Here is a 15,308-nt window from a genome sequence, read left to right as displayed (position 1 = left end):
TGAAATAACACATACATTACAGCCTCGAGTCTTCTTGGGTATGACGCTACAAGCTTGACCTACCTGTATTTGTGGAGTTTCTCCTATTCTTCTCTGAAGATCCTCTCAAGCTCTGTAAGGTTGGATGTGGAGCGTCGCTGCACAGCTATTTTCAGGTCTCTCCAGAGGTGTTTGATCGGGTTAAAGTCCAGGCTCTGGCTGGGCTACTCAAGGACATTCAGAGACTTGTCCTAAAGTCACTCCTGTGTTGTCTTGGCTGTGTGCTTAGGGTTGTTGTCCTGTTGGAAGGTGAACCATCTCCCCAGTCTGAGGTCCTGAGGGCTCTGGAGCCAGTTTTCATCAAGGATCTCTCTGTACTTGGCTCTGTTCATCTTTGCCTCGATCCTGACTAGTCTCCCAGTCCCTGCCGCTAAAAAACATCCCCACAGCATGATGTTGCCACCACCATGCTTCACCGTAGGGATGATGCCAGGTTTCCTCCAGATGTGATTAGCAGTGTGATTAAGGTTAGGATTAAAATCAAATTTTAAGAAGATAAATTGTAGAAGTAGGCAGGGTTTCGCCATTAATTATGACTTTGCTCTTGTGGAAGCTAGTGACGACCCAATGTGCCATGATGTTAGTCTCTTTGTCTCCACCCTCTTTGGCAAAAGTATAGAGAAAATGAATCACATAATAAAAAATAATTTAAAAAAACGTTTGATATAAGTTAAAATCCTCTTCAATTGTTTACCATTATGCTAGCGCATTCTCAATTACCCACAAAGCTATGGCTTATTTAGGCTGCACATTTCCACCCTGTTAGGATTATGCGCCTAACGGGTGGAAAATGTGGATTTAAGTGCCTGAGCTCGACCAATATTTTTTTCTGAAAGTCAAATGCCCTTTTTCCCATATAATACAAAAAAAGTTAAAATGTCTACTTCCAAAAGTCCAAAAGGCACAAGATAGTAAGTGCTTGACTAGCGGAGTACCAGCACCTCAAATATTCTACTGCTTGAACTCATGTTCCTCTTTTAAAATATTAGCTCAAAAGTATTGTGTGGAGCTCCTGCACCTAAATATAAACAGTACCGGCACCCAAAATAGTACCTGAACCTATTTCAGTCCAAGTCCTGAAGATTCTAGGAAAGACCCGTCTATCAATGGAACTACGGAGATGGAGAGTACAAGTACCCTACCTACCACAGGATCTAATGTAAGCAGCCCATTCTACTAGAAGATATAGCCAAATTGTGGCTATTCTAGCAAAATAGCCTATTGTACAGACTAGCCAAATGTCATTATTTCCATGATGACAACATTTTATGTCAGATGTATATTTATCAATAGCTGGTTGGTTCAAGGGAATATATTGAATGATAAAATAATATGAGCACACAACTGTATTGGCACATCACTTTATTCCACAGTGTGTAACATACACAACAAGTAGCCTATAATGTCATCTTCGATGCAACAAGAAGTGTGATTTCACAAAAAACAAGGTTCTTACAGTGATTTCAAAGTGTAAAAGGTTGACTGTTTTACTTAGCGACAACAGAAGTGGGATCACGTGGCTTTTGTTTAAAACACCAACTCAAGGGAGGTTAAAAAAATTATCCAATAGCAACACTGTAAACTATGGACTTCAACTCATGTAACTCTTTGTAGCCTATATACCAACATTGAAGTTTTTGCTTCTGACAAACTATTTGGCTGCTGGACAACAAATACCACAAAGTGATACCTTTATCGAGGAGTTATACACCTACCAATGACTCTAACGGTGCTCTATAAAGTAGACGTGAGAGAAAGTGGACAAAAGAAAACGCACACACCAGTGACAGTTTTACAGACAGACTTGACATATATCTCACTGTATCTGCCCAGTCCACAACATCATCATCATTGCTCTACACTTGACAGCTCTCTAAGTTGTGATTTACAATAGACATAAAGAGACCGTTTGCAATACATATCCAGAGTATTATCTTATATGGTACGTTAATATAATAGCTGGTAAGATTGTTTTTTGATCTACTGTAGTTTTGTCACCGTATTTAATGTAATTGCTTTGCTTGATTGTTTTTGCTTAGTTTATAGGTTGATGGTGAATAACATATTGTAATGTATTGTTGATGGAAAATGTCACGAATAGAACTATAAGCTAATGCCACATTTAATTGCCTTTTTCTTAGTGTTATTGCCCACCATCTAATAATCTTGAGATAAAAAAATTCTGATCAAACATATTTTCATTAAAGAAATCTATTTAAAAAATTGTTCTTGAATCACTATTGCAAATTACAAGCTTGGTTTGTCATATTTGCTTAAAGCAACAGTCTGAGCTTGCAGAAGCTAATCGAGTAACTTAAACAGGCATTCAATCCTGTTGAAGGTGAAACAGGAATCAGTTGAAAGAAATCACATTGTGCTTCATCACAACAACAATTAAACAGTAGTTATAATCATCAATTGACATGTGGAGAGCTTGGGAATATAAGGTAATATCTGAAAAAAGATGATTCTGAGATAATTGGCTTTAAATTTCAAAACCCATTGGTTTGAATGGTGTCAGACATTTTTATCTTGTATTCTTTTGAACTTAACAACAGGAATTGGGGAATTAAGAGTACTTTGAACAGAAAGAACATGGTTATGTCAATAACAAAATGTTGACAAAAATGCACATACTGTAGAACCTTATAGTCCCAAGCTCTCGATGTGTTTTCGACATGTGATTTTATAGTATTGTATAGGTTCCCATTTCACCAGATTTCTCACATATTATCAATGGGTGTCTCTTACCTTAGCTTAGAAAGCAGGGGAAAGGTGCTATGGGGTCACAGGTAAACAACACATTACTGTTCACACAACTAATGTCAACAACTATAAGATAGTCGGTGAACTGTTAGTTCAGCTACAACCTTTTTGCATTGCATTGGCATCGTTCCAACACTTTGAAAATACATCCTGTCTTCCTCGTTTCGTTAAAGGTAATCACTGATCTGATATTAGTAGATTAACGAGAGCTATGCAAAGAATTCCCTAATGTTCGCCTATTCAATCATATTAAATCAGTGACTACTTTACTACAGGAAAGGAAGAGAAGAAGGAAAGGAAAGGTGCATTTTTTAAGTATTGTAACAGGGGCTTTGAGTTGGTTCTTTATCCCTGCATATGTTCTAGGTTGACCTCAGTATTGCAATGGTCAGACGTCAACCCAGTGGGGGGCGAGTGGTGTTTAGGTGTCCCCCTGGGCCAGTTGTTCCAGCGCTGCCCCCTCACAGCGCATGCAGTGGTACCCCATGTCTGCCGTCACATCAAAACATCCCTGGCTGAGGTAGAAATCCAGAGATGGTTTGTTCCAGTCCAGCACGGCGAAGTTGAGCTGGGTGCAGCCGGCGGCCAGGCCCAACTACAGTACAGGGGGTGGGTGTGTGTGTGTGTGTGTGAGAGAGGGAGATAGAGAGCGAGAGAGAGAGGGAGGAAAATGTCAAATAAAGTCAAATGAGAAAAAAAAATGCTTGAGGATAAAATAAAGTGACATATTGTCACAAACATAAATAATAACAAACATACAAACAAAAAGCAATACATAGCGGTGCACACACAGATGGAAACATGCATGATTGTGTATTTTGCACTTTGCCTCACGAGAAAAGCAAAGGCTTCAGGATAAACTACAATAAACTACAGATGTACATACAGTTGAAGTCGGAAGTTTACATACACTTAGGTTGGAGTCATTAAAACTAGTTTTTCAAACACTCCAGAAATGTCTTGTTAACAAACTATAGTTTTGGCAAGTTGGTTACAACATCTACTTTGTGCATGACACAAGTCATTTTTCCAACAATTGTTTACGGACAGATTATTTCACTTATAATTCACTGTATCACAATTCCAGTGGGTCAGAAGTTTACATACACTAAGTTGACTGTGCATTTAAACAGCTTGGAAACTTCCAGAAAATTATGTCATGGCATTAGAAGCTTCTGATAGGCTAATTGACATAATTTGAGTCAATTGAAGGTGTACCTCAGGATGTATTTCAAGGCCTACCTTCAAACTCAGTGCCTCTTTGCTTGACATCATGGGAAAATCAAAAGAAATCAGCCAAGACATCAGAAAAAAAATTGTAGAACTCCACAAGTCTGGTTCATTCTTGGGAGCAATTTCGAAATGCCTGAAGGTACCACATTCATCTGTACAAACAATAGTACGCAAGTATAAACACCATGGGACCACGCAGCCATCATACCGCTCAGGAGGGAGACTCCTTCTGTCTCCTAGAGATGAACGTACTTTGGTGCGAAAAGTGCAAATCAATCCCAGAACAACAACAAAGGACCTTGTGAAGATGCTGGAGGAAACAGGTACAAAAGTATCTATATACACAGTAAAACGAGTCCTATATCGACATAACTTGAAAGTCCGCTCAGCAAGGAAGAAGCCGCTGCTCCAAAACCGCCATAAAATAGCCAGACAACGGTTTGCAACTGCACATGGGGACAAAGATTGTACTTTTTGGAGAAATGTCCTCTGGTCTGATGAAACAAAAATAGGACTATTTGGCCATAATGACCATCATTATGTTTGGAGGAAAAAGGGGGAGGCTTGCAACCCAAAGAACACCCTCCCAACCGTGAAGCACGGGGGTGGCAGCATTATGTTGTGGGGGTGATTTGCTGCAGGAGGGACTGGTGCACTTCACAAAATAGATGGCATCATAAGGAAGGAAAATTATGTGGATATATTGAAGCAACATTTCAAGACATCGGTCAGGAAGTTATAACTTGGTCGCAAATGGGTCTTCCAAATGGATAATGACCCCAAGCATACTTCCAAAGTTGTGGCAAAATGGCTTAAGAACAACAAAGTTGTAGTGGCAAAGTTGGAGTTGGAGTGGCAATCACAAAGCTCTGACCTCAATCCTATAGAAGATTTGTGGGCAGAACTGAAAAAGCGTAGGGGAGCAAGGAGGCCTACAAACCTGACTCAGTTACACCAGCTCTGTCAAGAGGAATGGGCCAAAAATTACCCAACTTATTGTGGGAAGCTTGTGGAAGGCTACCCGAAACGTTTGACCCAAGTTTAAATTGTTTAAGGCAATGCTACCAAATACTAATTGAGTATATGTAAACTTCTAACCCACTGGGAATGTGATGAAAGAAATAAAAGCTGAAATAAATCATTATCTCTACTATTATTCTGACATTTCACGTTCTTAAAATGAGGTGGTGATACTAACTGACCTAAGACAGGGAATTTTTACTAGGGTTAAATGTCAGGAATAGTGAAAAACTAAGTTCAAATGTATTTGGCTAAGGTGTATGTCAACTTCCGACTTCAACTGTACATATTCACATATGCACAAACACACGTGTGCAAAGGTCCATACACATATCAATTGCACTCAAGGGGAAGCTTTGTCAATACAATTGCACCACAGCTAGAGGGTTTAATTATATGGCAAAGTTGAGTAACAGGGCAGCATCACCCACCTGAGCCACTTTGCTCATCAGTGCCTTCCCGATACCTTTACCTGTGATGCCAAAAGAGAGACATACATGAGATACGAAACGTAGGGTTATTTATCGGCTTAATGCTGTTGGTATAAATGAACTGATTAAGCAAAATGCTAATCAATGTGCGGTCCACGTTTTTTGGTTTGACAAATATTGTTCCTGGAGACCATCTAGACTCAGTTATTTGGGTGCGAGGCGAGTTCTACTTTTAGAATTTGTTTTGTTGTACACTGGTGGAAATGAGAGAGAAACAGGTGCAAACTGTGCAATCGCTTAGTGGATCAGGCACATGTTGCGTCACACTAGTTTAACAGATGTGCAGGAAGTTGACAGCAGGATAGGTGAACTGCAAGACCTCCACGTACAGTGCATTCGCAAAGGTTTCAGACCCTTTTACTTTTTCCACATTTTGTTGTTACAGCCTTATTCTAAAATGGATTCATGAATTTTTTCCCCCTCATCAATCTACACACTATACCACTTAATGACAAAGCAAAAACATGTTTTTAGAAATGTTTGCAAATTTATAATAAAAAATCAAAAAACGGAAATATCACTTTTACATAAGTATTCAGACCCTTTACTCTGTACTTTGTTGAAGCACCTTCGGCAGCAATTACAGCCTTGAGTCTTCTTGTGTATGACGCTACAAGCTTGACACACCTGTATTTGGGGAGTTTCTCCCATTCTTCTCTGCAGATCCTCTCAAGCTCTGTCAGGTTGGATTTGGAGCGTTGCTGCATAGCTATTTTTAGGTCTCTCCAGAGATGTTCGATCGGGTTCAAGTCCGGGCTCTGGCTGGGCCACTCAAGGACATTCAGAGACTTCTCCCGAAGCCACTCCTGCGTTGTCTTGGCTGTGTGTTTAGAGTCGTTGTCCTGATGAAAGGTGAACCTTCGCCCCAGTCTGAGGTCATGAGGGCTCTCGAGTAAATTTTCATCAAGGATCTCTCTGTACTTTGCTCCGTTCATCTTTCTTTCGATCCTGACAAGTCTCCCAGTCCCTGTCGCTGAAAAACATCCCCACAGCATGCTGCTGCCACCACCATGCTTCACTGTAGGAATGGTGCCAGGTTTCCTCTAGACGTGACGCTTGGCATTCAGACCAGATAATCTAATTTCTCATGGACTGAGAGTCCTTTAGGTGCTCCAAGCGGGCTGTCATGTGCCTTTTACTGAGGAGTGGCTTCAGTCTGGAAGTGTGTCTTTTACTGAAGAGTACTGCAGAGATGGTTGTCCTTTCGGAAAGATTTCCCATCTCCACGGAGGAACTCTTGAGTTCTGTCAGAGTGACCATTGGGTTCTTGATCACCTCCCTAACAAACCTGTTTTCACTTTGTCATTATGGCGTATTGTGTGTAGATTGATGAGGAATAAGGCTGTAACGTAACAAAATGTGGAAAAGGTCAAGGGGTCTGAATACTTTCCAAAGGCACTGTATATTCTGAATCCTCCTATCTAGTTTGATTAAAACAAAACTGGTCAAGACCAAGGCCCATATTCACAAAGCATCTCAGAGTAGGAGTACTGATCTAGAATCGGTTTTTAAATCATGATAAATAAAGGGGTTGGTGGGGAGGGCTGATCCTAGATCAGCACTCCTACTCTGAGACGCTTTGTGAAGACGGGCCCTTAAGTAGCTGTCTAACCTCTGAACTCAGGCATCACATACAGGTCCTCCATGTAGAGGGCCCGTCCTTTCCACGAGCTGTAGGTATAGAAGTAAAGTGCGTAGCCCACCTTGGCATGGCCTGCAAACAAACACACAGGTATCAAGGTCAAGGTCAATAATATCAATAATAATATATATCATATTGACTGCACACACCCTTAAAACACACATACATTTACACATGCTGCTCACGCTTGCGGACAAACAGGCAGACACATAAACGCACACATACGGCCCATCTGCTGGCAGACAGACACTAAGGTCAAGTCTATGCCTCAGGACATACTGTAATACTGAACACACAGAAAGACATCATGTCCACACACACTTAAAACTCACTCACATATACATGTGTGTATGTCCGCAAACAAACAGACACACACTCACAGAAGAACTAAAACCTCTCCCCAGGCGTAGGTACGTGCGCAGGCACACACACACACACACACACACACACACACACACACACACACACACACACACACACACACACACACACACACACACACACACACACACACACACACACACACACACACACACACACACACACAGAGAGAGAAACCATAAAGACAGAGCAATAGATGTGAAGAGGTGTCTCTTAATGAAATGAACCAGGTGGCCAGGGAGGCAGCTTCTGTTCTGAATGTTTAAAAAGAGACGTGTTATGGAAGGGAAAGAGTCTGGCAGCTGTTGGAATGCATAATGTTCTTGTTCTGGTGGCTTCATAAAAAAATATGTCAAGCCCCTTAGATAATGAGTGGGCAGAGAGAGAGCAGCATAGTCAGCCCTGACAGAGGATGGTTAGGTAACAAAAAGAGAGCTAATTAACATATGGAGCCAGCCTGGTTACTATGATGGGGGGGGGGGGGTAGATGGAGAAGATGTTAAAGTATAATTTATCTCCAATCTCTTTTTTAAGACATTATTTGAATTACCAGTCACTTTCTGAATTGATGGCGTTCAAAGGGAATTGACCCCAACCCTGGTCATGTCAGCACATTGAAACTGTGTCTATGGTTAGTTCTTCTCTCACCCTCTTTGGTCCTGTGTTGTTCGGGTACTTCTGCGACGATACCATGAAAGAATGGGTTTTTAATGAACCCATCCTGCTCCAAATCTGGAGGGGAGAGATGACAAAGATACAGAACAGAAAGGGATAAAGTGATCTACACTCTTAGAAAAAAAGGATTCCAAAAGGATTCTGCGGCTGTCCCCATAGGAGAACCCTTTTTGGTTCTAGATAGAACCCCTTTTGGTTCCAGGTAGAACTTTTTTGGGTTCCATGTAGAACCTTCTGCTGAAAGGGTTCTAAATAGAACCCAAAAGGATTCTACCTGGAACCAAAAGGGGTTCTTTAAAGGGTTCTCCTATGGGGGCAGCCAAATAACCCTTTTTGGTTCTAGATAGCACCTTTTTTCGAAGAGCGTAAACTCATCATTGAGTGAAAGAAAAAGTATGTTAAAATATGGCATTTAAATTACAAAAAATGAAATAGTGATTTTTTTAAATAGCTGGAATGAATTAATCTACCTTTCTGTGTAACTTTCACTTGGTCCAATACTTTCTCGTATTCAGCCAGTTCCTGAGGACACATGAGGACATAAAATACACATTAGGCCTAACAAAATGGCATTAGTGTTATTGATTCCAAACGTAACTTTGATTTAGCACTGAGACTATCATAGAAGGCTTGTATTCATAATAAGGCACGAGGGAGTGCCTGGATACAGGCCTTAGCTGTGGTATATTGGCCATATACCACAACCCCCGAGGTGCCTTATTGCTATTATAAACTGGTTACCACCAGAGCAGTAAACCGTGGTATACGGGTTATACCACGGCTGTCAGCCAATCAGCATTCAGGACTGGAATCACCCAGTTTATAAAAGATTATCTCACACTAGGGACACGTTTTTTGTTGCAAAGCGTTTTGCGGTTGGAGTAAACGTTTTCCGTTGCAAAAAGTTTTACAACAGACCAAACGTGTTGCAACAGAATCTGACTAATGAATAGACCCAAGTACACGTTTTGGAAGGTTCCGGTAGAAATAAATAATATAGAACAAACATGCCTCTCCCCGATATATAGACCAAGGAATCATGTTGGCTCCATTTATGCCATTTGGTCCAACGTTCGACAACGTTTGGTAACATAACGGGGCCAGGTTTGAAAAAACATTTCTATAAAAATAACTGTACAAATATGGCTACTGTAGCATATCGAATAAGATTATTTTGTTTTGCCAGACAAATAATGGATACAATGTAGCCTAACAGTAGCTGCAAACAAATTATTTTATTTCTCATGATGAGGAGCAGCAATCTATGTATTGTGGATACTGACGTAATATTTCTATGCAAATGTATCATTCATGTATCCAAATTCCAAGCACGTGCGGGGCGGCCATGCACACGCGCATTTGTGACAGCTCACCAAGATCATCCGCGCGATATCTTTGCAGTCTTCCAGTGTAGAAGCACGAATGGAGAAATCCATATTATGAAATATAAATCAAGGATGTAGAATATTACAAGATAGACCGAGGTCAGACCAAGGTACAGTAATCCGGAAAAGTGCAGGAACGTGATAAACTCGCTTTTACATCACAACCGTAAAGTCTAGGCTGTTAATAATTTAATAGCGCCCTCCGTGCGTAGGTGGCGACCGTGGGAACTCGCCAGGAAACGCAGTCAACCCGAGTAGCACCAGTGGACCTCGAAAGTATACTGGGCCTACATAATATTAATTTCGAACACAAAAAGCAAGAATTGGAAAAACATGGACAAAGTCATTGCATACCGTGAGGAACATTGGTGCAGTTTTAACCCTATCAGTCCCGAGGCCCCAGCAAAAATCGTCTTTTCATTTATCTGCCTTTCAATTATCTGCATGTCCAGACCTTATATTTAGCCTAACAATTTTATTTTCAGGACAACCAGGGATACAAGTACAACACAAAACAATTTGACATAAACAGTTGCATTCATGAGTTTTATTGGCAAATGTCAATAAAACAAATACGTCTGAAAAAGCAGAAACCTGCTAAAAATGAATTTATGTGAATGCTGTAAGTACAGAAATTGTTTTCTCAGTGGGAAATTAATATACAATTAGCTAGTGACAACTGTTTGGAGTTTGTGACGGCATCTATGTGAGCTTATTACAATATTATAGGCACTATGTCCTTGGATTTCCTATGATCTCCTATGTAGAAGGACCCCTTACCTTCTAACGACTTGTGAGCGTCATAGAGCAAAACATGTTACATGTTTGTGTCAGCTTTTCGTAGATAACCCTTGGGGATCCGCCCTTGTCTCATAAACGCTGCTCTATCTCAGCCCGGTTTAAAAGTCTTTCCACATCTGCTGAGACATCCATTACATTTTGCATTTTGAAATATGTGTGTAATGCCAAATCAAATCACATTTTATTCGTCACATGCTTTGTTAACAACAGGTGTAGTTTAACAGTGAAATGCTTACTTACGGGCCGTTCCCAACAAAGCAGAGTGAAAGAAAATAAAGAAAAAATAGCAACGTAAAACACGTAATAATAGATACACAATGAGTAACGATAAATTGGCTATATAAACGAGGTATCAGTACCGAGTCGATGTGCAGGGGTACTATGTAATTGAGGTAGATATGTAAATACTGTATAACTAGGAAGGAAGTGACATATAATAAAGAGGAGCAGCAGCATACACTACCATTCAAAAGTTTGGTGTCACTTAGAAATGTCCTTGTTTTTGAAAGAAAAGCAAAATAATGTGTCCATTAAAATAACATCAAATTGATCAGAAATACAGTGTAGACATTGTTAATGTTGTAAATGACTATTGTAGCTGGAAACGGCAGATTTTTTATGGAATATCTACATAGGCGTACAGAGGCACGTTATCAGCAACCATCACTCCTGTGTTCCAACGTTGTTTTAGCTAATCCAAGTTTATCATTTTAAAAGGCTAATTGATCATTAGAAAACCCTTCTGCAGTTATGTTAGCTCAGCTGAAAACTGTTGTTTCTGATTAAAGAAGCAATAAAACTGGCGTTCTTTAGACTAGTTGAGTATCTGGCGCATCAGCAATTGTGGGTTCGATTACAGGCTCAAAATGTCCAAAAACAAATAACTTTCTTCTGAAACTCGTCAGTCTATTCTTGTTCTGAGAAATGAAGGCTATTCCATGCAAGTAATTGTCAAGAAACTGAAGATCTCGTACAAATCTGTGTACTACTCCCTTCAAAGAACAGCGCAAACTGACGCCTAACAAGTCCTCAACTGGCAGCTTCATTATATAGTACCCTGCAAAACACCAGTCTCAACAGTGAAGAGGCGACTCCGGGATTCTGGCCTTCTAGGCAGGTGGGGCATATACAGTTGAAGTTGAAAGTTTACATACACTTAGGTTGGAGTCATTAAAACTCATTTTTCAACCACTCCACAAATTCCTTGTTAACAAACTATAGTTTTGGCAAGTCGGTTAGGACATCTACTTTGTGCATGACACAAGTAATTCTTCCAACAATTGTAGACCTCCACAAGTCTGCTTCATCTTTGGGAGCAATTTCCAAACGCCTGAAGGTACCACGTTCATCTGTACAAACAATAGTACGCAAGTATAACCACCATGGGACCACGCAGCCGTCATACCGCTCAGGAAGGAGACGCGTTCTCTCTCCTAGAGATGAACGTACTTTGGTGTGAAAAGTGCAAAACAATCCCAGATCAACAGCAAAGGACCATGTGAAGATGCTGGAGGAAACAGGTACACAATTATCTATATCCACAGTAAAACGAGTCCTATATCGACATAACCTGAAAGGCCACTCAGCAAGGAAGAAACCACTGCTCCAAAACCACCATAAAAAAGCCAGACTACGGTTTGCAACTGCACATGGCGACAAAGATCGTACTTTTTGGAGAAATGTCCCCTAGTCTGATGAAACAAAAATAGAACTGTTTGGCCATAATGACCATCGTTATGTTTGGAAGAAAAGGGGGAGGCTGCATGGCGAAGAACACCATCCCAACCATGAAGCACGGGGGTGGCAGCATGTTGTGGAGGTGATTTGCTGCAGGAGGGACTGGTGCACTTCACAAAATAGATGGCATCATGAGTTGTGGCAAAATGGCTAAAGGACAACAAAGTCAATGTATTGGAGTGGCAATCCCAAAGCCCTGACCTCAATCCTATAGAAAATTTGTGGGCAAAACTGAAAAAGCGTAGGCGAGCAAGGAGGCCTACAAACCTGACTCAGTTACACCAGCTCTGTCAGGAGGAATGGGCCAAAATTCACCCAACTTATTGTGGGAAGCTTGTGGAAGGCTACCCAAAATGTTTGACCCAAGTTAAACAATTTAAAGGCACTGCTACCAAATACTGATTGAGTGTATGTACACTTCTGACCCACTGGGAATGTGATGAAAGAAATAAAAGCTGAAATAAATCATTCTGTCAACTATTATTCTGACATTTCACATTCTTAAAATAAAGTGGTGATCCTAACTGACCTAAGACATGGCATTTTTTTTTTTTTCCGGAGTTCCAAATTAAGCAGCAGCAGCTGAAAAGATGAGCTCCTACAAATATTGAAATTTAAATGTTTTTTTAGAGTAAAGTACATCGAAAAAAAATCAAAAGAAAACTGCAAACTGAATAGGAGACCAAACAAGCAGCAAACAAAGAAGAAAGGCTTTTGAAAAAGTAACAATTTTTCATAAAATTATACCGTTTTCTTAGCTAGCTAAGTTGTTTACTTGTTGCTAGGCAGTTGCTAGGGACATTCCTGGAAGAAGCTAGCTAGCTAACAAGGAGTGTCTAGTTGGCAGAAGAGAAGAAGGGACAAAGTGGGACAAAATAAGGACAGAAGAAAAGGGAAAGGGGACATTAAGGTGAAGCAGTCCTCTAAAGACACAAAAGACAATAATACAAGAAACAACACTTCTATTGCCTCTCCCTCTACGATACGCACTTCCGGGTTGGAGCGAGTAGTTGCATTCCGCTTTGCTCCACAGGTAGTATTACATTTCATTTCATTACAGTACAACAGTTTGATTTGTTTGATCTTAGCTGGCTACATAGCCGTCTTTGTATCCAAGATAATTGTGTAGTCTAGAGTAATTGTCGAGGTTACCTAGCCAGTTAGAGGTTACCTAGCCAGCTACACTTTCAAACAAAGTCAACAACGCAGCCACTGCTAGCTAGCCTATTTCACCAGCCAGCAGTACTATATCATTTTAGTCAATAAGATTTTTTGCAACGTAAGCTTAACTTTCTGAACATTCGAGACGTGTAGTCCACTTGTCATTCCAATCTCCTTTGCATTAGCGTAGCCTCTTCTGTAGCCTGTCAACTATGTGTCTGTCTATCCCTGTTCTCTCCTCTCTGCACAGACCATACAAACGCTTCACACCGCGTGGCCGCTGCTACTCTAACCTGGTGGTCCCAGCGCGCACGACCCACGTGGAGTTCCAGGTCTCAGGCAGCCTCTGGAACTGCCGATCTGCGGCCAACAAGGCAGAGTTCATCTCAGCCTATGCTTCCCTCCAGTCCCTCGACTTCTTGGCACTGACGGAAACATGGATTACCACTGATAACACTGCTACTCCTACTGCTCTCTCCTCGTCTGCCCACGTGTTCTCGCACACCCCGAGAGCTTCTGGTCAGCGGGGTGGTGGCACTGGGATCCTCATCTCTCCCAAGTGGACATTCTCTCTTTCTCCCCTGACCCATCTGTCTATCGCCTCCTTTGAATTCCATGCTGTCACAGTTACCAGCCCTTTCAAGCTTAACATCCTTATCATTTATCGCCCTCCAGGTTCCCTTGGAGAGTTCATCAATGAGCTTGACGCCCTGATAAGTTCCTTTCCTGAGGATGGCTCACCTCTCACAGTTCTGGGTGACTTTAACCTCCCCACGTCTACCTTTGACTCATTCCTCTCTGCCTCCTTCTTTCCACTCCTCTCCTCTTTTGACCTCACCCTCTCACCTTCCCCCCCTACTCACAAGGCAGGCAATACGCTTGACCTCATCTTTACTAGATGCTGTTCTTCCACTAATCTCATTGCAACTCCCCTCCAAGTCTCCGACCACTACCTTGTATCCTTTTCCCTCTCGCTCTCATCCAACACTTCCCACACTGCCCCTACTCGGATGGTATCGCGCCGTCCCAACCTTCGCTCTCTCTCCCCCGCTACTCTCTCCTCTTCCATCCTATCATCTCTTCCCTCTGCTCAAACCTTCTCCAACCTATCTCCTGATTCTGCCTCCTCAACCCTCCTCTCCTCCCTTTCTGCATCCTTTGACTCTCTATGTCCCCTATCCTCCAGGCCGGCTCGGTCCTCCCCTCCTGCTCCGTGGCTCGACGACTCATTGCGAGCTCACAGAACAGGGCTCCGGGCAGCCGAGCGGAAATGGAGGAAAACTCGCCTCCCTGCGGACCTGGCATCCTTTCACTCCCTCCTCTCTACATTCTCCTCTTCTGTCTCTGCTGCTAAAGCCAATTTCTACCACTCTAAATTCCAAGCATCTGCCTCTAACCCTAGGAAGCTCTTTGCCACCTTCTCCTCCCTCCTGAATCCTCCTCCCCCTCCTCCCCCCTCCTCCCTCTCTGCTGATGACTTCGTCAACCATTTTGAAAAGAAGGTCGACGACATCCGATCCTCGTTTGCTAAGTCAAACGACACAGCTGGTTCTGCTCACACTGCCCTACCCTGTGCTTTGACCTCTTTCTCCCCTCTCTCTCCAGATGAAATCTCGCGTCTTGTGACGGCCGGCCGCCCAACAACCTGCCCGCTTGACCCTATCCCCTCCTCTCTTCTCCAGACCATTTCCGGAGACCTTCTCCCTTACCTCACCTCGCTCATCAACTCATCCTTGACCGCTGGCTACGTCCCTTCCGTCTTCAAGAGAGCGAGAGTTGCACCCCTTCTGAAAAAACCTACACTCGATCCCTCCGATGTCAACAACTACAGACCAGTATCCCTTCTTTCTTTTCTCTCCAAAACTCTTGAACGTGCCGTCCTTGGCCAGCTCTCCTGCTATCTCTCTCAGAATGACCTTCTTGATCCAAATCAGTCAGGTTTCAAGACTAGTCATTCAACTGAGACTGCTCTTCTCT

General features: G+C 42.1%; 1 protein-coding gene across 1 annotated transcript; it reads right to left on the bottom strand.

Annotated features, from left to right (window-relative positions):
• Positions 1-1,386: 1,386 nt before the first annotated feature.
• sat2a.1 (spermidine/spermine N1-acetyltransferase family member 2a, tandem duplicate 1) lies at positions 1,387-9,798 on the bottom strand. The gene is made up of 6 exons (XM_071333711.1): positions 9,621-9,798; positions 8,718-8,769; positions 8,221-8,304; positions 7,162-7,263; positions 5,490-5,530; positions 1,387-3,400 (listed from the first exon to the last, which is right to left on the bottom strand). The coding sequence occupies exons 1-6, from the start codon at positions 9,681-9,683 to the stop codon at positions 3,227-3,229; spliced, it is 516 nt and encodes a 171-aa protein (XP_071189812.1). The 5' UTR covers positions 9,684-9,798; the 3' UTR covers positions 1,387-3,226.
• Positions 9,799-15,308: the final 5,510 nt, after the last annotated feature.

The sequence above is a fragment of the Salvelinus alpinus genome, chromosome 11 (genome assembly GCF_045679555.1).
Source record: "Salvelinus alpinus chromosome 11, SLU_Salpinus.1, whole genome shotgun sequence".
Classification (NCBI taxonomy): domain Eukaryota; kingdom Metazoa; phylum Chordata; class Actinopteri; order Salmoniformes; family Salmonidae; genus Salvelinus; species Salvelinus alpinus.
This window is presented reverse-complemented; position numbering and strand designations above follow the sequence as displayed.